At 41.7% G+C, this 23,120-nt stretch overlaps 1 protein-coding gene across 5 annotated transcripts in view; it reads left to right on the forward strand.

Annotated features, from left to right (window-relative positions):
* The first annotated feature begins 5,014 nt into the window (after window positions 1-5,014).
* LOC142860481 (NACHT, LRR and PYD domains-containing protein 1a-like) overlaps window positions 5,015-23,120 on the forward strand; it is a 55,998-nt gene continuing 37,892 nt past the window's right edge. For 2 of the 5 annotated variants that reach the window (XM_075991802.1, XM_075991803.1), the window contains exons 1-4: window positions 5,015-5,135; window positions 5,637-5,790; window positions 6,568-6,828; window positions 19,885-21,547. In XM_075991802.1, coding sequence (XP_075847917.1) covers window positions 6,678-6,828; window positions 19,885-21,547 — 1,814 coding nt within the window. In that variant the 5' untranslated portion in view covers window positions 5,015-5,135; window positions 5,637-5,790; window positions 6,568-6,677. Of the gene's footprint in view, window positions 5,136-5,388; window positions 5,791-6,567; window positions 6,829-19,884; window positions 21,548-23,120 lie in introns of those variants that run through there. The other 3 variants (XM_075991799.1, XM_075991801.1, XM_075991800.1) reach the window with 3 other exon arrangements.

The raw sequence follows: 23,120 nt of genomic DNA on the forward strand, positions 1-23,120 counted from the left end.
AAAACGGGTGGATCTCCGTGACTTCAAGGCCAACCTCATCTACAAAGGAACTTCTAGGACAGTTAGAACTGTTACATAAGGAAAGCCTGTTGAAGGGAAGGAAGGAAGGAAGGAAGGAAGGAAGGGACGGAGGGAGGGAGGGAGGGAGGGAGGGAGGGAGGGAGGGAGGGAGGGAGGGAGGGAGGGAGGGAAGGAGGGAGGGAGGGAGGGAGGGAGGGAGGAAAAAGGGAACTGATGGTACAATTTTAAAATGAGGGGCAGACATAAGACTGTGATTAAGAGCCTTGCTGCTCTTGCATAGGCTCAGAATTCTACTCCCAGCACCATAATCAGACAGATATACATTCAAAGACACACACAAACACACACACACACAAATGTACACACATTCACACACAAAGACAAACATATAAAAGAATGACAAATTGGGATTCCTCTTTATTGCTCACCCATCTACCAAAGTAGGACTCAATGTTCATGATGGTATGTTTGCCACAAGGGTAGGCCTACCAGTTTCTTTGCCCAGGCTGTCTGGATACCCTCTGGATCACGTTTCTGGTCCCCTACTTCCCAGACTCATAACCAAAGCTGTTTTCCTGTTATCCTGGCTTCTCAGTGCCTCCCATCTTCTCCTCTGGACTCCGCAGGTGTGCTAGCTCAGCCTGTGGGAATCTCTGAAGTTCTCCCTCTCTTTATCTCTTAGGACACAGTATTTTCCTTATTGTCATGCCTACCCTTCATGTTGTCACAGGCAGAAAGCTTCTCCCAAGATTCTTACACAGAATCCTCTAGGGTTTTATTTGATAAGAGATAATTCCATGTTTTGACCTTCCTTTCTGCTACATTGACTTCATTGGGAGTTTGGAAATAAAACTAAATAGTTGGATATTACAAGGGAACTCAAGGCTCTTAAATGTATACAAAAGATATAAAACCTTGGGTTTCCTTGTAAATAAGAGAAAATGCTAAAATATCATGCTGTGGAATATTAGTTGAAGTTGTGCTACGTTTATTTATGCTATGGAATATTTGTTTTAATGATTCAAAGGTGTGCTGCATTCTTTTAGGTTGCATTTGTTTAACTCTGTGAAGCTGTGCTACTTTGCCTGTCTAAAACCCCTGATTTGTCTAATAAAGAGCTGAACGACCAACAGCAAGGCAGGAGAAAGGATAGGCATGGCTGGCAGGCAGAAAGAATAAGTAGGAGGAGAAATCTGAGAAGAAAGGATCAAAGATCTAGGGAAAAAAGAAGGAAAGGAGGACGCCAGGGGCCAGCCACCCACCTATATAGCAAGCCATAGAGTAAGAAGTAAAGGAAGATATACAGAAATAGAAAAAGGTAAAACCCAGAGGCAAAAGGTAGACTGAATAACTTAGTTAAGAAAAGCTGGATAGAAACAAAGCAAGCTAGGGCAGGGCATAGAAGTAAGAATAAGCTTCCTCCAAAAGCTAGAGAGAAACCCTGTCTCAAAAAACAAACAAACAAACAAACAAAAAGAATAAGCCTCCATGTGATATATTTTGAAGCTAGCTAGTTGACCTCCTAAAGAACCAGAAGAGCAAAGAGAAAAAAAACCAACAACAATATCAATACCAATTTGTAAATATAAATTTAAGTCTGAGTTACTTAAAAGATATATAAAATGAAATATATTTAGGTATACTAATTTCATTTCATGAATTATTGGTATATAAAAAGAAGTTCACATTCCTTTCTTCTGGCTGTGTGCTGGAACGCAAGGTCACTGAGTGCTTTAGGTAACCCAGGCCTTCTGCTGATGTGGTTAGGATGCTCTGAGAAACAAGTTATGACAGGACAGACTCTGTGTCCAGCAGCAAATCCACACTGACACAGTCCCCATACCTGAGGTCCTCAACTTGGGTCCTCCAAAGGACATGTCACCTGGACAGTGGTCAAGTGTTTGGTTGCTTCAATCACATACTGGTACATTCACAGCTTTTTTTATTTTTTACTGTTAAAATACATTAGTGACAAGTTTTTTGTGTCAAGTTTCCAGCTGTGGCTTCCCTGTCAATAAAATGTCTTTGGCAGTGTGAACCAATACCAATAGTCACAACAGAGAGCAAAGGGCACCTCCTTCTTCGTTTTGGAGTGGAGGGCTGGCTGCATTCTCCTGCCTGTCCTTTCTTACATTATAAAATTTTTTATTTAACATTTTGTGTCCTCCAGGAGAAACATTGCAAAATTAAAAACCACAATCTTTGGCTCTTGACTCCTCAAATGTGTTTTTTATATTTTCCAACATAATATTTGTATTGCTTATTTGGGAATTTCCATAATGCAGCCCAATCACACTGACTTCCCAGTCCCTGCATGAATATCCTCCCACCCTTCTAACCTCTCCCACCAAAAATGAAGAAGAAGAAAGAAAGGAAAGAAAGGGGAGGAAGGAAGAAAAATTAAGGAAAGGAAAAAATATGAGTCACAGAAACATCTATGTCCCTGTTTCAAAACCGTGAATCTGCAGTAATCAATATCGCTGTAAAAGTAGCTTCCTTGCCCTTTACAGTCAGTGGAATCATGAATCATGGGCTTCTACTTGGTTTCTGGCAATAGCACTGCTACGAACATCCACCTGGTCTACGGACTCAGCACTTTCCAGGAACTTCCTCTTGATGTCCTGTGGGAGTGCAGACAACAGACGACAGGACGGCCCTCTGCTGAAGCACAGAGCACAGGCACCATCACAGTCTTTATCAGCAGCACGGGCCAAAGCTGTCAACATGGCCTCTGGGGTAACATGGGCCATGAACACCACTATGGACCGCAGTGATAGCCAGGCCCACGGACATCAACATGGCCTCTGGTAACGGCACAGACAACAGACATCCACATGACCCCAGAAGACCTCAAAGAACACCCACATCAACATGGCCTTCAGCAGGCCCAGGGCCCATGGATATCAACATGGCTTCTGACAGTGGCACAGACAGCGCACGTCCACATGGCCCTCAGTGGTAACATGGGCCTCAGATGTCAGAACAACCACTGGCTGCAGTAGGATCAATGACCCAAACATGGCCTGCATCCACAACATGGACCACAGACATCGAAATTGTTTCAGGTGGCAGCATAGACCACAGATCTCTGCATTGACCTCAGGTTTCATCATGGCCTAGGGCAGCAGCACTGACCACCAATACCATGGCCTCTGGAAAAAATACAGATAGTGAAGGTCTTTCTAGGAGGTCCAATCCAGAAAACGAACTGTTAGACCTGATACGACTAAATGTAATTTTCTATCCTTCTTCTTCTGGTGTAATTTTAAACTGTGACACCATATTGACAAGATCATCAAATCCTAGAAGTCCATCAACGATTTCTTTATCACTCTTCGTCACAGTGTGAGTTCTTGATCCTATATTCTTGTTTATTGTCTAGTGGCAGAAGCTGCCATAGGTTCATGGTTGCATTACAATCCATGGCCGAGAAGAATTTACTTTAACATGTGTGCAGGGGTTCCTTCCAGTTACGGCAGCCATGCTTGGTCTGGACACAGCTGGTGAATGACACAGACCTCTGAGTCCTCATCACCTCCAGATTGCAGCAAGACTGACTGTGGCGCCCAACACGCATGACTGCAGTGAAACAAGTGACCGTTTCCTATATGAACAGTGTTGCCCTACAGCAGAGCCCCTGACACGGACATGGGCAGACTGAATAGACGTGAACATATAGTTAGCCTGGGGTCTCCTCTGCTGCTTTCACACTAAGTTGCGCTAAGAACCAAAGTTTCCATCACTTGAGGGACAGACAGAGCTCAAGGTAAAAGGAGCTAGGTAAGAGAGGGTGTGGCATCTTCAGGGGAGGGGTCCATGCAAATTCCTGTGGTCTCTCAATTGCTCTATGAGTAATCCTTAACAAATTCATTTCTATTCATTGAGATGAACTTAATGAGTCAGTCTTTGGGCAGTGGAAAGGTCAGAAGTTAGGGCAGATATTAATCTCCCCAGAAAAGTCACACCACAGTTGTGGTCAACAAATAGCTCAGTATATGCAAATGAGACTATACACTAGATGGCAGATTCAAACTAAGTGTGAAAATACATACAATAAACTGCTTTTTCAAACATATTTTCAGGTTATTTAAACTCGAGAATTTTAATTTTATTTGCTGTTTATTTTCTTTTCTTAAGTTATAAACAGTTCAGGAGAAATTAAAAATGTAGCAAGGGTATAGTTTTCAAACTTCTGAAATCACACCTTATCAAAACAGACTAAGATTTATAAATTCAGCAGTGATTTTTTTTTTAAGGTAATCATGTGTTCTGGCAAGGTTTTCATCCTATAATAACATTGCCTGAGATTATTTTAATGTATGTCTTAAATAACTTGCCACATATGTCCTAGCTTAAAACAATTTATTGAATAACAATGTTTTGGATGGAAAAAGTTTCAGATGATAAAAATAAGGGATTTTTGTTGTTGTTGTTTTAAAGTGTAATGACAAGCAAAAATTACTCATTGGTGACTAAAGTATTTATTCACTGGCAAAGAGAAAGCCTTGCTGACACGTGGTGCTGATAAACTGGATGTCTGCATGTAAAGAACCTTCCTCTGCTCTCACCCTGTAGTGCACTCAACTCCAAATGCACCAAAGACATCAACCCAAGACTTCAGGAGTTAAAAAAAATACACGGGGTTTGGGCCTAAGAACCACTTCCTGAAATGAAAAGCCTGTGGGCTGGACAGGCTACAGGGAGGAGAGAGAGTCCAGAGATCCAGAGCACGAACCTGGGAGCTCCAGGAGATTCTGCTGAACTGGAACCTGGTGGCAAACCTGGGATACTCTGCTTTACTGGATGAAAGAAGTGAGGCTCAGACCTGAGTCCTGCACTCAGCAGGCGGTGCCTCTGCAGGCCTGGCTGAAGCTCTCAAGGGACTCCTCCTCCAGCCCAGGCTTCTGCAGAGAATTCACAACAGGAAACCAGCTGAACAATGCTCAACTTCCACTCACAGGGTCCAGAGGAAGACCATCTACCATCTGTGCAGACTCTGATTCCTGCCTGGCTTCCTGGAGGAGCTGGGTCTCTTTCACTTTCAAAACTACTCTTACTAGCTGAGAAGCCTTGGCCAGGGAAGCACGCATCAGAGAGCCCCCTAAAAGAGCAGGGTGAGTAGTGGGACCAACAGAGTCCACCGAACTATTTGAGTTATGGGACGATAAATGCACTAAGGCACACTGCTGCAGACATGGGGGACCTTGTCCTGAGAGCCTGGGCCCAGGCTCCACCCCTGCTTGGAGAATCTACAGGCCAGCCCTGGTGGGTGGAAGGTCGCTGGATTTCCCTGTATGCTCCATGTGTCTGCTCCTGTCATAGCCTATTCTCACCCTCCTCTGTCCTGACTTTCATGAACCTGCAGGTATAAGGGTCGTGAGTGGGGAGGTGTTAAGTGGGAAGCCTTAGAATGAGAAATAAAAAGACAAAAGTAATCCATGGGACCAGCAGGGCTTGCCTAAGATGATAACTTATGCCATGCAGTTTGTTTAAAAGAACAGTATCATATAAACTATTTCCTGGGGAAAGTGGCTAATGTCAAAAGAAAGCTACATCCATCAGTTTTTATGGCTAGCCTGGGCCAAATCTTCACTGCTGTGGTTCTTCAAAATTAGAGACCTAGATCTCCTGTCAGCTGCTGGTGGTGGGAACTGTGTCTTCCTCCAGGAACAGTGCGGATTCTGCACCAACAAACCCAAGCTGGTTGAGAGGGACCACAGACTTAATTAAGGACCAGACAAAGATTCAGTGACTGTCATCTTCCTAAGGGTGAGCTTTTGTTCCCTTACACTCTGGCTCCTCCCCTTGATCTCTCCATTCCTCCTTCTCTATTTTCCCTGTCCTTTAAAAGTTCACACAAGTTCCTCCTGGATCAAATCCTTGCCATCACTAGGTCCACATTAGGACATTGGGTACCCTGGCTACGAGCTTGCTGGGTCACCTTTCTTGATTCTCATCTTACTTCCTGACTGTAGCCCCATCTATTAACGGTTTTTAAAGGTTCCTCTGGGAATGAATGACAGCAATCACAGAACCCACTGCAGCAGTATAAGTTATAACTGTTTTCCTGGTTCATGAAGTCACCCAAACCTATGCCCCATACACCCTAGGAATAGAGCCTAGCCTGACCTCTGCCTTCCCCCTCCTGCTGGAAGCAGGCAATGAGAAAATATACCCCCTTCTTATAATGGGTCCTCAGTGTTAGATAAATGACCTTAATGACCTAAGAGAAGAAACCTTAGATAGCTGGGAAAACCCAACTCAGAATAACTTCCCTGACAGGAAAGCCGATGTAGTGCCAAGAATATCTGCCAAGATCATTCAAGAATCCATAAAGAACACATGCACTGATAAACCTTCCTCCCAGAGCCCCCTCTTTTGCCCTATAAAGTCCAAACGCCTGCACCTGGGCACACAGTCTCCATCCCCAAGAGAGACTAGAATCCTTCGGTTGTTGTGATCAGAGGACCATCTCCCTGTAATGCTTGCTCTGTTCTTCCTTTTCCCGATCTTCTCCATGGGTTCTGATCAAACACCCTTTCCCAGAGCGGAAACGGTTGTCAGAGACCGGGATCCACTGCCTCCTGTTCTGAGCAACAACAAAAGGGAAAAGCAAAGCTCTGCCAGCAAGAGCTGCACAGCCAAGCACCATCACCATGGAAGAAGTTCAGTCCAAGAAGACAAGTGGCGCAGAGGAGGCTCAGCAAAAGGGCCAACAGGTCGTGGGTTCCACCCAGAATTGGGGGGAGCAGATGAATCTGGAGCCTCAGCAGACCAAAACCCCAGCAGAGAAGGACTTGACAAAAAGTAAGTACAATAAGGACCTCAACCCACCGCTACTGTAACTCCTCCATCACCACTGAGCCCTCCTGCCAGGGTTTCCATGGGCAGGCTAATCACCTGTCAGAAGGATTCACAGGCCCAGGACAGCCTGGAACCAGAAAGCATGCAGAAAGAACTAAGTGAAATTTAGAGCCCCACACCCTCAGCTACAGGAGTGCATTCTCAGGCCCCTGGGAAGGAGCACTCTGAAGCTTCAGGAGTGGGGAGAGGCTGGTATTCAGGATGGCTCTGAAAGGGAGGAGCACAGAGTTCAAGTCAGTCCCCCAAAGGAAAACTTGGTGACACTTAAGTTACAAACCCAGACTGAAGTTTGGCAGAGTCAGGCTCCAGTCATGGCTCTATCACCCTGGACAAGTCACTTTACAGCCCTCAGCCCCCATGTCTCCATTTAAGAAACAGGAGGGAGGTAAAAACCTGTTTCCTTGGCTGTGAGAGTAAAGTGAAAATTCATGTTGTTTATTGAACAGTATTCAATTAATGTTCAGGTATTATAAGTACAAGTGAATACAATTTCAGCTGCTGTTATTATAGTTTGTAACCCTGTGCGACAGAAGGTCAGAGCCCCACATGAAGGAGCTGAGGCTCACAGAGAAGACTAGAGACTCACACAGAGGACTAATAAAGAACCAGGGCAGATGTGTGAACTTCATGGTCCCAGAGAAGGATCTTTCCTCATCAGGAACTCTGAGAGCATCTTGTGACAGCGAAGAAGGCTATAGGGGTGGGGAGTAAGGCCCCCAGGTTTGTTGCCCTGGCTCCTATCTCTGTGTTAGGCCATCAGCCTCTGTGACACTCACGGTGGGGAACATGAGCAGCCTGTGTGCAGAAATAAAGATGAACTAAACTTGAAGCTGTGAAAGGAACTTAAAGTCCACATAGGTAGTGGTTCTTCACAAGTGACCACCCATCTGAATGGGGACCTGAACAAGGGACTTAAATACAGTGAAGCCATGGTGGAGGGCTAAGGGTCACAGACTAGAGAGGCTCCATTATACTATGCAATGCTGAAGTTGCATTTGACACAAGAACAATCTGGAAACCTGAGAAACCGAAAAACTGCTTTCCAAAGTCGTTGCACAAGTTTGCATTCCCACCAGCAATCGATGAGGGAACCCCTTCCTCCACAACCTCTCCAGCAAAGGCTATCATTGGTATTTTTGATTTTAGCCAATCTGACAGGTGTAAGATGATATCTCAAAGTTGTTTTGATTGCATTTTCCTGATCGCTAAGGAGGTTGAGCATGACCTTAAGTGTCTTTTGGCCATTTGAACATCTTCTGTTGAGAATTCTCTGTTCAGTTCAGTGCCCCATTTTTAAATTGGGTTGAGTAGCATTTTAAAGTCTAGTTTCTTGAGTTCTTTATATATTTTGGAGATCAGACCTTTGTCTATTGCGGGGTTGGTGAAGATCTTCTCCCAGTCAGTGGGTTGCCTTTTTGTCTTAGTGACAGTGTCCTTTGCTTTACAGAATCTTCTCAGTTTCAGTAGGTCCCATTTATTCAATGTTTCCCTTAATGTCTGTGTTGCTGGGGTTATACCTAGGAAGCAATCGCCTGTGCCTGTCTGTTGTAGGGTACCTCCCAATTTCTCTTCTATCAGGTTCAGTATGCTCAGACTGATATTGAGGTCTTTGATCCATTTGGACTTGAGTTTTGTGCATGGTGATAGATATGGGCCAATTTTCATTCTTCTACAGGTTGACATCCAGTTGTTCCAGCACCATTTGTTGAAGATGCTTTCTTTCTTCTATTGTATACTTTTAGCTCCTTTATCGAAAATGAGGTGTTCATAGGTTTGTGGGTTAAAATCTGGGTCTTCTATACGATTCCATTGGTCGACTTCTCTGTTTTTATACCAATACCAAGCTGTTTTCAATACTGTAGCTCTGTAGTAGAGTTTGAAGTCAGGGATGGTAATGCCTCCAGAAGTTCCTTTATTATACAAGACTGTTTTGGCTATCCTGGGTATTTTGTTTTTCCATATAAAGTTGATTATTGTCCTCTCAAGATTTGTGAAGAATTTTGATGGGACTCTGATGGGGTTGCATTGAATCTATAAATTGCCTTTGGTAGAACTGCCATTTTTTCTATGTTGATCCTCCCAATCCAAGAGCAAGGGAGATCTTTCCACTTTCTGGTATCCTCTTCAATTGCTTTCTTCAATTCCTTAAAGTTCTTGTCAAATAGATCTTTCACTTCCCTGGTTAGAGTTACCCCAATATATTTTATGCTATTTGTGGCTATTGTGAAAGGTGATGTTTCTCTGATTTCCCTCTCTGCTTCCATATCCTTTGCGTATAGGTGGGCGACTGATTTTTTGGAGTTGATCATGTATCCTGCCACATTACTAAAGGTGTTTATCAGCTTTAGGAGTTCTTTGGTGGAGTTTTTGGGGTCGCTTATGTACACTATCATAACATCTGCAAATAATGAAAGTTTAACCTCTTCCTTCCCAATTCGAATCCCCTTGATGCCCTTATGTTGTCTTACTGCTATTGCTAAAACTTCAAGCACTATATTGAAGAGGTATGGAGAGAGTCGACAGCCTTGTCGTGTTCCTGATTTTAGTGGGATGGCTTTAGTTTGATGTTTGCTGTCGATTTGCTGAAAATAGCTTTTATTATATTTAGATATGACCCTTGTATCCCTAATCTCTCCAAGACTTTTATCATAAAGGGATGTTGAATTTTGTCAAAGGCTTTTTCAGCATCTAATGCAATGATCATATGAGTTTTTTCTTTCAGTTTATTTATATGGTGGATTACATTGATAGATTTTCGTATATTGAACCAGCCCTGCATCTCGGATGAAGCCTACTTGATCATAATGGATAATTTTTCTAATGTGTTCTTGGATACGGTTTGTCAGTATTTTGTTGAGTATTTTTGCATCGATGTTCATGAGTGAGATTGGCCTGTAATTCTCTTTCTTGGTTGAGTCTTTGTGTGGTTTTGGTATCAGATTGACTGTAGCTTCATAAAAGGAATTTGGCAATGACTCTTCTGTTTTTATATTGTGAAATACACTAAGGAGTATAGGTATCAGCTCTTCTTGGAAGTTCTGGTAGAATTCCGCATTGAAACCATCTGGTCCTGGGCTTTTTTTGGTAGGGAGGTTTTTGATGACAGCTTCTAATTCTTCGCGACTAACAGGTCTATTTAGATTGTTCACCTGGTCCTGGTTTAACTTTGGTATATGGTATTTATCTAAAAACGTGTCCATTTCTTTTACATTTTCCAGTTTTGTGGCATACAGGCTTTTGTAGTAAGATCTAATGATTCTTTGAATTTCCTCTGTGTCTGTGGTTATGTCCCCCTTTTCATTTCTGATCTTATTAATTTGCATATTTTCTCTGCCGTTTGATTAGTTTGGATAGGGGTTTATCAATTTTGTTGATTTTCTCTAGGAACCAGCTTTTTGTTTCATTGATTCTTTGGATTGTTTTCTGTGTTTCTATTTTGTTGATTTCTGCCCTCAGTTTGATTATTTCCAGTCTTTTACTCCTTCTAGGTGAGTCTGCTTTTTTTTTTTAGAGCTTTCAGGTGGGCTGTTAAGTCTCCAATGTGTGCTTTCTCTGTTTTCTTTAAGTGGGCACTTAGTGCCATAAACTTTCCTCTCAGGACTGCTTTCATAGTGTCCCATGAGTTTGAATAGGTTGTTTCTTTATTTTCATTGAATTCAAGGAAGACTTTGATTTCTTTCTTTATTTCTTCCTTGATCCAGGTATGGTTCAGAAGTTAACTGTTCAGTTTCCATGAGTTTGTAGGCTTTCTGGGGGTAGTATTGTTGTTGAATTCTAACTTTAATCCATGGTGGTCTGATAAGATGCAGGAGGTTACGAATATTTTTCTGTAACTGTGGAAGTTTGCTTTGTTACCGACTATGTGGTCGATTTTTGAGAAGGTTCCATGAGCTGCAGAGAAGAAGGTGTATTCTTCCTATTTGGGTGGAATGTTCTATAGATGTCTGTTAAGTCCATTTGATTCATTACCTCCATTAATTCTCTTATATCTCTGTTAGGTTTCTGTCTGATTGACCTTTCCACTGGTGAGAGAGGAGTGTTGAAGTCTCCTACTATTAGTGTGTGCCATTTGCTGGCAGCCTTGAGATTTAGTAATGTTTCTTTTATGTACGTGGGTGCTTTTATATTAGGGGCATAGATATTCAGGATTGAGACTTCATCCTGATGAACTGTTCCTGTTATGAGTATAAAATGTCCCTCTCTATCTTTTCTGATTGATTTAAGTTTGAAGTCAACTTTGTTAGAAATTAGTATGGCCACACCTGCTTGTTTCTTGGGTCCATTTGCTTGATAAGCCTTTTCCCAGCCCTTTACTCTGAGTAGGTGCCTGTCTTTGTGGTTGAGGTGTGTTTCTTGTAAACAGCAGAATGTTGGATCCTGTTTTCGTATCCAATCATTTAGCCTGTGCCTTTTTATAGGTGAGTTGAGTCCATTGACATTAAGTGATATTAATGACCAGTGGTTGTTAACTCCGGTCACTTTTTTAGTAGTAGAGTTTGTGTGTTGCCCTTCTTTGAGTTGTGCTGGTGAAGGGTCTCTAGATGTTTGAGTTATTGTGGTCATTGTTGGACTCCTTGGTTAGTGATTTTCCTTCTATTACTTTCTGTAAGGCTGGATTTGTGGCTACGTATTGTTTAAATTTGTTTTTATCCTGGAAGATATTGTTTTCTCCATTTATAGTGAATGAAAGTTTGGCTGGGTATAGTAGTCTGTCTGGGCTTGTATCCATGGTCTCTTAGTTTCTGAAGTACATCTATCCAGGACCTTCTGGCTTTCATGGTTTCCATAGAGAAGTCAGGTGTAAGTCTGATAGGTTTACCCTTATAAATAACTTGACCCTTTTCCTTTGCAGCTCTTAATATTCTTTCTTTATTCTGTATGTTTTGTGTTTTGATTATTATATGGCGAGGAGATGGGGTTTTTTGGTCCGGTCTATTCGGTGTTCTGTATGCTTCTTGAACCTTCAAAGGAATATCTTTCTTTAGGCTGGGAAAGTTTTCTTTTATAATTTTATTAAATATATTTTCTGGACCGTTGAGCTGTACTTCTTCTCCTTCTTCTATCCCAATTATTTTTAGGTTTGGTCTTTTTATTGTGTCCCAGATTTCCTGAATGTTTTGTGATGAGAATTTGTTGGTCTTGCTGTTTTCTTTGATCCGTGTGTTTGTTTTCTCTATGGTATCTTCAGTGTCTGACATTCTTTCTTCTATCTTTGTAATCTGTTGTTACTACTTGTCTCTGTAGTTCCTGTTCGTTTACCCAGATTTTCCATCTCCATTCTTCCCTTGGTTTGTGTTTTCTTCATTGCTTCCATTTCATTCTTCAAGTCTTGAACCGCTTCCCTAACCTGTTTGATAGCTATTTCTTGTTTCTCTTCGTTTTCTTGCTTGTCTTTGAGCGATTTATTCATTTCCCCTACGTTTTTGTTTGTAATCTCTAATTGTTTATGGCAGTTTTTCACCTCCTGTTTAAGGTCCTCTATTATTTTCATATAGTTCACTTTTGAGTCGATTTCTTCTAATTCTTCTGGAGTAGGGTGTACAATTCTTCTTATTTCGGGATCCCTGGATTCTGGTAGTGTCACGTTACCTTTCAGGTTGTTGGAGGAATTCTTGCATTGGCGCCTTCCCATCTCTTCCTTCAAATGGAGCCAGGAGAGGCCTGGTGTCTTGGTCCAGCTTTGCTGTGATTGACTCTCTGGGTGTATCTCTTCAGTGTAGAAGCAGGAACCGTTCCCGTCCAGATGAACTCCTCAGCACCAAAACATGGACGCCTGGTAGTCCAATGACCCGAGGACAAAAGGGGGAACTTGGGGGGCAGGGTGGGGACGAGTAGAACACAGGACACCATGCCGCATAGGCTGAAGGTGCATGTGCTCCCTTACCATGGGTCCTTGATGCCTCCCCCTTAGGTAGGCTCTCACCGCTCTGGGTGGGTAGCCTTAGTGTAGGAGCAGAAAACTGTTCCTGAGCAAAGGACCTTGCAGAAAACGAAGACTTGGGGGGGGGGGTCGTGTGTAAGAAAGACAGCCCTGCAGAAGGAGCTGGGGGAGGGGGATTTGTGCTCTCTTCCGGGACAATCCGCCCCTGGATAGCACACACTCACCCGTCCAGATGGGATTCCTCAGCAGCTAAACAGGGCCGCCCGGTAGCCCAATGATCCGGGGACCATGATTTTCCTTCTATTACTTTCTGTAAGGCTGGTTTTGTGGCTACGTATTGTTTAAATTTGTTGTTATACTGGAATATCTTGGTTTTTTATTTATTTATTTATTTTTGGTTTTTCGAGACAGGGTTTCTCTGTGGCTTTGGATCCTGTCCTAGAACTAGCTCTGTAGACCAGGCTGGTCTCGAACTCACAGAGATCCGCCTGCCTCTGTCTCCCAAGTGCTGGGATTAAAGGCATGCACCACCATTGCCCGGCCTGGAATATCTTGTTTTCTCCATTGATAGTGAAAGAGAGCTTTGCTGGGTATAGTAGTCTGGGCTTGCATCCATGGTCTCTTAGTTTCTGCAGCACATCTATCCAAGCCCTTCAGGCTATCAAGGTTTCCATAGAAAAGTCAGGTGTAATTCTGACAGGTTTACCTTTATATGTTACTTGACCTTTTTTCGTTTGCAGCTCTTAATATTCTTTCATAATTCTGTAGTTTTGTGTTTTGATTATTATATGGCAAGGGGATTTTTTTTTGATCCAGTCTATTCGGTGTTCTGTATGCTTCTTGTACCTTCATAAGAATATCCTTCCTTAGGTTGGGGAAGTTTTCTTTTATAATTTTGTTGAATATATTTTCTGGGTTTTGAGCTGTAATTCTTCTCCTTCTTCTACCCCTATTCTTCTTAGGTTTGGTCTTTTTATGTTGTCCCAGATTTTCTGGATGTTTTGTGATGAGAATTTGTTGCATTTGCTGTTTTCTTTGATCAGTGTGTTTATTTCATCTATAGTATATTTAGCACCTGAGATTCTTTCTTCTATCTCTTGTATTCTGTTGGTGATACTTGTCTCTGTAGTTTCTGTTCATTTACCCAGGTTTTCCATTTCCTACCATCTCTTGGTTTGTGTTTTCTTCATTGCCTCCATTTCAGTTTTCAGTTCTTGAACTGTTTCCCTTACCTGTTTGATTGCCTTTTCTTGGTTTTCTTGGAGATCTTTGAGGGATTTATTAATTTCTTCTAACTTTTTGTTAGTCTTTTCATCCGTTTCTTTTCTTGGGGGGGGGGGGAATTTTTGAGACAGGGTTTCTCCGTAGCTTTTGGTTCCTGTTCTGGAACTAGCTCTTGTAGACCAGGCTGGCCTCAAACTCATAGAGATCCACCTCCTCTGCCTCCAGAGTGCTGGGATTAAAGGCATGCGCCACCATCACCTGGCTTTCATCCATTTCTTTAAAGGAGTTTTTCACATCCTGTTTAATGATCTCTAACATTTTCATAATGTTACATCTAAAGTCTATTTCTTCTACTTCTTATGGATTAGGGTGTTCAAATCTTCCTGTTGTATGTTCACTGGATTCTGGTGTTGTCATGTTGCTTTTCAGATTGTTGGAGAAATTCTTGCATTGGCGCCTGCCCACCTCTTTCTTTAAATGCTGTTAGGAGAGTCTTGGCAGCTTGGTCCAATATTTGCTGTGGCTACCTCTGTACTTGGGGTTTTTTCTTGGTCAGCCCTCTCTTAGGTCCCCTCAGCACTAAAGTTGTCTCTCAGCTCCTCTCCTCTCTGAAGTAGGCCCTCCGAACAGGACCTCTGGTACAGGTACCAGGTCACTTGCTCGGCAGGGACCTCACAGACAAAAGGGCAGCCTTGCTGGGTGCAGGCTCAGTAGAACAAAGAAACTCCTACAGCAGTTGCCCTCACCACTTTGTCTGCAGACCCTCAGTTCCACAGCAGGCTGAGTTGGAGGATCCTATGACCCTGCAGTTGGGATAGGGTGCCTGGGGGCAAGCTGGCATTGGATAAGAAGAGAAAGGCAGTAGCCGGGGAGAGACTCTCCGACTGAAGGGCCAGAAAGTTTAGGGGATTGGATAGTGCCTGTGCTCCCTTTCCAGGGTGTCCCACTGGCCGGTCAGGTACACACTCACCTCTCCTCATGGCTCTTCTGGTACAGCACTACTGCTGCTGTTTTAAGCAAAAGAGACCATGTCCATGTGGGTTGGTATCTTAAAGGATATTGGCTAAAAGAGCAGAATGTGCTCCACAGCACCTCCCCCTTTTGTTTAAGTAAGAGAGTTCCAAACCCAGTACAAAACTATATATACTAGGAACAGATATCAAGTATAATTAGAACTACAACCTGCATAAACAATATTAAGCAAGGAACATAAGTTAAATGTTTTAATAAACATTCTATCCTATGGAGTCTAAGTCTTGTATAGGAAATGGATTGTCTAGATCGTAAGAGTACAGTAACTATGACTATCAATTTCAACCCCATCAAAGGCCTGAGAAGAAGATAATATTACTTGAGCAGGCAGGAAGTACAATGAAGTAGCTTCCAAACTGAGCGATATATGACAGAGACAATTAGCTACCTGAGCAATCACCCAAAGTCTCATTTTGCAACCTTGAAGAAACCAACTTTGGCCAAGGCCTAGCATAACTGACAGACCATTTTCAGAGGAAGGAAAATTTTCAAAATCATCTTACCCTGTCTTGGCACGCTTATCCATTTCTGTATATCATGTAACTTGTCACTGGTTGAGGAATCATCAGTTCCTTGCCCAAAGGCAAGTTTTGCCAAGAAGAAAACAAGCTCCAAGTGGAGTGTCTTTGGTACTCAACATTCTCTCAGGAATTGACTGTTGCTGTCAGAAGCAGTCATGTCTTATGTCTACAGAACCCTGAGTTATTTAAAGCCATGTTCCACAGATCCTTAAAGTGGTCGAAAATTGCCTATCTAGACAGTATACAGTCTCTATGTATCTATATTACCTAACTGATCTGACTGTATGTACAACAAACATGAGCAACTATTGGCCTATAATAATTAATACCTGTATAAATTAAAGACTAAAAGTTCATGTCAGAATATTAAATAATCTATAAACAAATGTGCAACAAATGAGGACAATGACCTCAAAACGTAAACAGTCTGTAAGTATCTTGATCAGATGTAGGAGTAATATATAATACAATATAAAAATATATCCTAAAAGTTGTCTCAATATATAAAATGTCCTAAACAGAGATAAGAATATACATATATACAATCTGACAGAATAACTTTGCATAGGTGTACAAATAATGTAAACAAAAAATAATAAATATAATTTGAACTTGTATCAATATACAAAACTTTACCAATGTAAATTATCCATGAATAATAGCTCACAAGTGTTCACTCTATTAACCACTATTACTATCCCCCTTGTTTTGAACAAACATATTTATCAGCTCTATCTAATATAAGTAATAATCAACAACCCCTAAGCAGTGTTCCCAACCCTATTGACAAGCTTTTTGGGGATGGGGCATCATCTTCTAAAATTGCTTCCTGCTGTCATGGGGGCAATGTTCTCTTAATGGAATTCTGCAAATTTAAAGTGATGGTTAAGTTTCAAAATTACTGTCTAGTATAGTTACAAACAATTTCTGAGCCATAAATAGATAGGGCTTGTTTTTCAAAGTTCTTATTTGGAGTTCGGTCCAGGATGTCATAAAAAGGTGCACCATTTCAGCAGCTGGTACCCAAAAAAGCAGTTATATAGTAGCACTGTCTGCATCATGATGTCATCTCAACTAGATGGAATTGTTGCTGTGGTGCCCCATCTTCTTCCTGAAAACTTCAAAGATTACTGCAGGGAAAAGATCTATAGGAAAATCTATTGTTCATCATGGAAAACTTAAACATCATTCATATAAACATACATTAAATGAAGAACATGATTTATGAAATAATATGGAGAAAATAAGATTTTTTTCCTAAAGTCTTTTTTCTGCAACAAACCAGATGGCTCACAATATGAGACAGAAACTCTAAATGTTTCCTTTAACAACATGCTTGGATTTAGAGAAGAACAGAGCCATTGTCCAGCTCCAAAACCAGCTGAATATATTAATGTGTATGTGTTTGTGTGTGTGTGTGTGTGTGTGTGTGTAAATGTAAGCATACCCCAAACCTTGATTTATAAACCATACTCTGTTTTCTAGATGCTCCTTAATAGATAGCTAATTTTTCTTCTGTCAGCATTCAAGCATCCAGGGTCCCTTGAATTTTTGATGATGTCTACTTTTCTGTAAAGATAAGAGCAGAATCCTGCCCTAATACTTATGAGGTTTCCTTACCACCTGTATGATTGTCACCATTGTGGATGAGCTGTCATTTCTCTTTTTCACGAGGCTTCTCCTTTTCAAAGTGAATCTTTCTTAATTTTGATGGTATCCATAATTTTTCTTCTCCTGTGGAAATGAACAAAACCCCTTCCCAAATGCAGTACATCTCCTGGTTTCCATGGTGATGTCAAAACATCCTTGAAATATACCGGTTGATTCAATTCAGAAGTTTTTTCCATTATCCAATGCCTCTCTGCTGCTGTTGTTTCTTTCTCATTAGCATTAAGAAAATTCAAGGTTATATTTCTAGGGGTATTTTCTATCCCTTTCTGTTTGTTCAGCATATCCTTTACAATAAGATTTGACCTTTCTATAACTGCTTGATCTGTAGGATTATTTGGTATACCTGTAATGTGCTTTATCTTATAATAAGCCAGAAAAATGCTTCATTTTCTTAGATATACATGTTGGACAATTGTCTGTCTTTATTTGTGCAGTTATACCCATGATGGCCATAACTTCTGATAAATGAATCAGCCTTTTCTGAGCTCAAGGCAGTTGCCCATTGAAAACCTGAGTACGTGTCTATGTTGTGGTGTACATATTTTAATTTACCAAATTCCGTAAAGTGAAACACATCCATCTGCCAAATGTCATTCCTTTGAGTACCCGTTGGGTGACTCCCTGCAGGCAACGGTGTTTGATTATAGAAAGAGCAAGTAGGAAACCTCTTTATAATCTCCTTAGCTTGTAGCGATGTAATAGAAAACTCTTTCTTTAAACCTTTGCTATTGACATGTTTTTTTATGAAATTCAGAGGCCTGCAACACACTTCCAATCAGTTATTGATCAATTTCTTCATTACCTTGTGCTAGAGAACGTAGCAGACCTGTACAGGCTCAGATGTGTGTTATGTATATAGGACAAACCTTATTCCAGATTATATCTTGCACCTGGATAAATAATGAAGTCAATTCTGTATAATCTGGTATAAATTTAGGCATTTCAATATGCAAGACAACTCCTTCTGCATATTGTAAATCAATAACTATATTGAGAGGTTCTTTAAAATCCTTTAGTACCATAAGAATAGCATTTAATTCTGCCTTCTGGACAGAATTATAAGGGCTTTGTTCCACCTTACTTAATTCTTCTGATTTGTAACCTACCTTCCCTGATTTATTTGCATCAGTATAAAATGTATGGGCTCCAGTTATTGATGCATCACATACAATTTGGGGAGGAATCCAAGAGGTTCTCTTTATGAGGTTAAGTCTATCATTTGGAATAAGTGCTATTAATTTCTCCAAAAAAATTAGCACAAGCCCTTTGCCAGGGTTCATTATCTTCCCATAAATATTTTATTTCTTCATCAGTAAAAGGCACTATAATCTTTGCAGGATCTATACCTGCTAATTGTCAAAGTCTCAATTTACCTTTTGTAATTAATTCAGAGACCTTTTCCACATAAGTTTTTAAGTTTTTACTTTGTTTATGTGTAAAAAGATCCATTCTAAGATGATATCATCCCTCTGCATTAAAATTCCTGTAGTAGAATTTCTGGAAGGCAATATGACTAGAATACAATTAAGATTTGGATTCACCCTATCAACATGTGCCTCTTGTAATTTCTCCTCAACAATCTTCAATTCCTTTTCCACTTCAGCTGTTAATTCAAGTCTTTATCACCATCTAAGGTTTTGTTTAAATGAATTATTAGATCAGGTGTTATCCCAACAGCCAGTCGTAGACTGGAAATGTCTCCTAATAATCTTTGAAAGTCATTAAGAGTCCACAACCGTTCTCTTTTAATTTGTGCCTTCTAATTTCTAATTTTCTATAAACCTATCCTGTAACCTAGGTAATTAACAGAATCTCCTCTTTGAAACTTTTCAGTAGGAATTTGTAATCCCCATTTAGGCAAGACTTTATTTACTTCTTCAAACATCCTTTTTAAAGTAACTATATTTGAATCCCATAGCAAAATGTCATTCATGTAATGACAAATTATAGACTTAGGAAATTGCTTATGTATTATTTCCAGTGGCTGGCTGACAAAGTGTCGGCACAGGGTGGGGGTTTGAGCATTGCACGTGGAAGAATGGCTCATTGATATGTCCTAGTACGCTGAGAACTAAGTAGGCACTGTGAAGGCAAACTTTACTCTATCCTTTTCTTGTAAAGGTATAGTGAAGAAACAATCCTTTAAATCAATAACTATGAATGGCCATCCCTTTGGTAACAGAGAAGGCAGTGGAATTCCAGACTGTAGAGGGCCCAAAGGGTGATTAGCTCTAAGATCTGTCACCATTCTCCATTTTCCAGATTTCTTTTTAACAACAAATACAGGAGAGCTACTGGATCATCCCATAGACAGAATGAGGACAGAGTTGTGTCTGTGAACTCATCCTTTATACTCAGCCCTAAGAGCAGGTCTGGCACAGAGTAAGATGTCAATAAATATCCGAAATGGAAATGAACATCATACGTTATTATACATCATTATTATTATTATTGTGATTATTATTATTATTAGTCAAGTGAAGACCTGAACTAAATTCTTCTGCTCTAAACCTCACATTCTTAGCACCCAAAATGTGTATCCAGTATGCTGTACAGCTTAGAGAGGTGCCATAGTTGTTGAAAGGGGGAAAGAATGAAACAAAGAATAAACAACTCTAATGTGTTCCTTTATGCTCCATCTTTCTCTCCATAATGTATTAAACATTTCAGAAATACATCAAAGCGAAGGAAGAGAAAACTTTTACCCCACACAGACCTGGAAAACAAATGATTTGCTGCAAAATTTCACACAGCTACTACTTGTACAAAAACCTTGCCCAAGAGGATTGGAGACCGTGGTATGGGAAAGATGGCATAAATATAAAAGAGAGGAAAGAGGGCATCTGATTGAGATCCAAAACTTATTTTGTCCAAGCCCGGGTACCCAGAAGGAGCCTCAACTTGTTGTATTAGAGGGGGCGGCTGGAACTGGAAAGTCAACACTGGCCAGAGAGGTGAGGAGAGCATGGGAGGAAGGTCAGCTCTACAGAGATCGCTTCCAGCATGTCTTCTACTTCAGCTGCAGAGAGCTGGCCCAGTGCAAGCAGCTGAGTCTGGCTGAGCTCATAGCAAAAGACCAGACTGTGCCAGCAGCTCCCATCAGGGAGATCCTGTCTCACCCTGAGAAGCTGCTCTTCATCCTGGATGGCATAGATGAGCCAGCATGGGTTTTGGAGGATAATAATCCCAAGTTCTGCCTGCACTGGAGCCAGACACAACCTGTGCACGCACTGCTGGGCAGTTTGCTGGGGAAATCTGTCCTGCCTCAGGCTTCCTTGCTGCTCACAGCTCGAACCAAAGTTCTGAAGAACTTCATTCCTTCCTTGATGCAGCCACGTTGGGTGGAAGTCCTGGGCTTCTCTAAGTCTGGACGGAAGAAATACATCTACAAATATTTCAGAGAGAAAAAAGAAGCAATGGCAGCTTTTAACTTGGTTAAATCAAACCCAGTGCTCTCAACACTGTGTGTGGTACCCTGGGTATCCTGGCTGGTCTGCACCTGCCTGAAGCAGCAGATGGATCGGGGACAAGACCTCTCACTGACCTCACAGACCACCACAGAGCTCTACCTGAAATACTTTTCCCAGGCTCTCTCAGGTCATGCCCTGGGGAACCAGCTCAGAATACTCTGCTCTCTGGCTGCTGATGGAATCTGCGAAAGAAGGACCTTGTTCAGTGAGAGAGATTTTTGGATCCAAGGATTGGATGATGATGACATTGCCACTTTCCTGAAGATTGGCATCCTTCAAAAGCAGCCCGGATCTCTGAGTTACAGCTTTGCCCACTTGTATCTCCAGGAGTTATTTGCAGCAATGTTCTACGTCTTGGAGAATACTGTGCTAATATATCACTATATGGATGCCTACACAACTGTGGAAGCACTGAAGGACGTCTATGGAAGACATGACCTACTTGAGGCACCCACTGTGCGCTTCCTATTCGGTCTTTCAAGTAAAAGAGGAATAAGAGAAATGCAGAAGATCTTTGCCTGCAGTTTGCTTCAGAAGACAGGCTTGTACCTACAATGGCACATCCTAGAGGAAACCCAATACCATCAACCAGATCCTCTGGGTTTACTCCATTGTCTGTATGAGACTCGGGATGGGGACTTCCTGAGAGAGGTAATGCACATTTTTCAGAGAACAATGGTGCATGCCTCAGTGGATATGCTACACCCAAGGTTCCAGAAAAGCATTAACCACTTGGTGGTCCAGACAGACGTGGAACTCATGGTGGTCACTTTCTGCATTAAGTTCTGCCACCATGTGAAAAGGCTTCAGCTGAACGCTTGTGGACAACAGGGACACACGCTGGCGGCCCCAAGTATGGTTCTGTGAGTATCCAGACACAGCCCTCTCTCCAGCTTCCCTATGGATTGCATGAGCACACCTGTTCTGAGCACCAGCAGCACACTTAGTTGGTTTCGGGTCATCAGCATCCAGGTCACCAGCGAGATCTAACTGCTGAATCTGACCACATTTCTCTGTTTGCCTCTGTGTGCCTAACTATGCAATTGAGGTATGAGCTCGGTAAGGACCACCCACCTTCTCTGATTCAAATCCTCTTCACCCTTCACAAGGTTCAAATGACCCACAGTTACTGGTCCTCTCGCTCATCATGCTTTCTCTCTGAGAGAAACCTCATCCAACTCCTGCAGGCACCATCTTCTCTCCCCATGACAAATACCTTGTCCTGAGGTCTTCCCTCCCCAGAAGGCGTATGCATTGGAGTCCATACATTTTTCCTGATCAAATGACTTTCCTATATGTGTCAATGAAGGCAGCATGAGCCTGACACTCAGCTTGAGGGTGTCCTAATGTCCACCGATCCCAGCAGCAATGTAGACCTTGTATTCCAGGATCTCCTTTTACCATGCAGAAGTGGTAAACCAGTTTCATTATGTATCTCTCTCCTCTTTAGATGATTAGTTAAGCATTAATTTTATACCAGGGCCTGCCAATCAGTAGCAAGAGGAGAAATACAGTTGTTCTCCCAAGGATTCAAAACTGAAAGAGAAGAAAGCCAACTACTCTAATTACACAGGATGTGACTGTTGAAATAATCAGAAACAACAGTAATCTAGAGTTGAGGGCTTTGACTCCAAGTTGAAAACACAGTAAGAGCCCATGTGAAAAATAAATAGCTTAAAAGTAGTGGAGCAAAGGCTAGAGAACAGGAAGAGGATGAGGAGAGGAGGGAAAACTGGTCAAAGAAAAGAAATGTCATTAAACAGTGTTATATTCATCTAGGAAGTTCCCTCAAAGACTCTAATTTTGTATTAATAGGATGGAATAATAAAAACATACTTGCTGTAGAATACTGAGGATTTATCAGTTATCAAAACCACAGAAAATTAGTATCCTACAGAATTCCATTTCTTAGAGAGCAGCACTAAATATTGTGTTAACTGAGCTTGATTGGGTACACGTCATCCCAAACTCAGAAGGCTGACACAAGAAGGTCAGAAGTCCCAGTCTAGCCTGGGCTACATACATAGTGTGCTGTTGTCTCAAAATGTCATTGACTAAGGATGTTACTCATTTGGTACAGAGATTGCCTACTCTGTTGGATAATTTTCTGTTGCTGTGAAAAAGCACCATGGCCAAGGCAACTTATGGGAGAGTTTATCTGGGCTTCTGGTTCAGAGGGATCAGGGTCCATCGTGGCAGAGGGAAAAGATGTGACTGGAGCAGCAGCTGAGAGCTTATTTCTTGAACCACAAGCAGGAAACACAAAGGAAGTACTGGGTGTGACTCAGGGCCTTGAAATCTTCAATCCTATCCCCAGTGATGTATTTCCACCCACAAAGCCATACCTCCTAAGCCTCTACAAAGAGATTTCAGGATCAGGCATTCAAATTTGCATGTCTAGGTGACCAGTCATTCAAAACACCTCACCTAATAAGC

Source organism: Microtus pennsylvanicus, chromosome 11, assembly GCF_037038515.1.
Source record: "Microtus pennsylvanicus isolate mMicPen1 chromosome 11, mMicPen1.hap1, whole genome shotgun sequence".
In the NCBI taxonomy this organism is placed as follows: Eukaryota; Metazoa; Chordata; class Mammalia; order Rodentia; family Cricetidae; genus Microtus; species Microtus pennsylvanicus.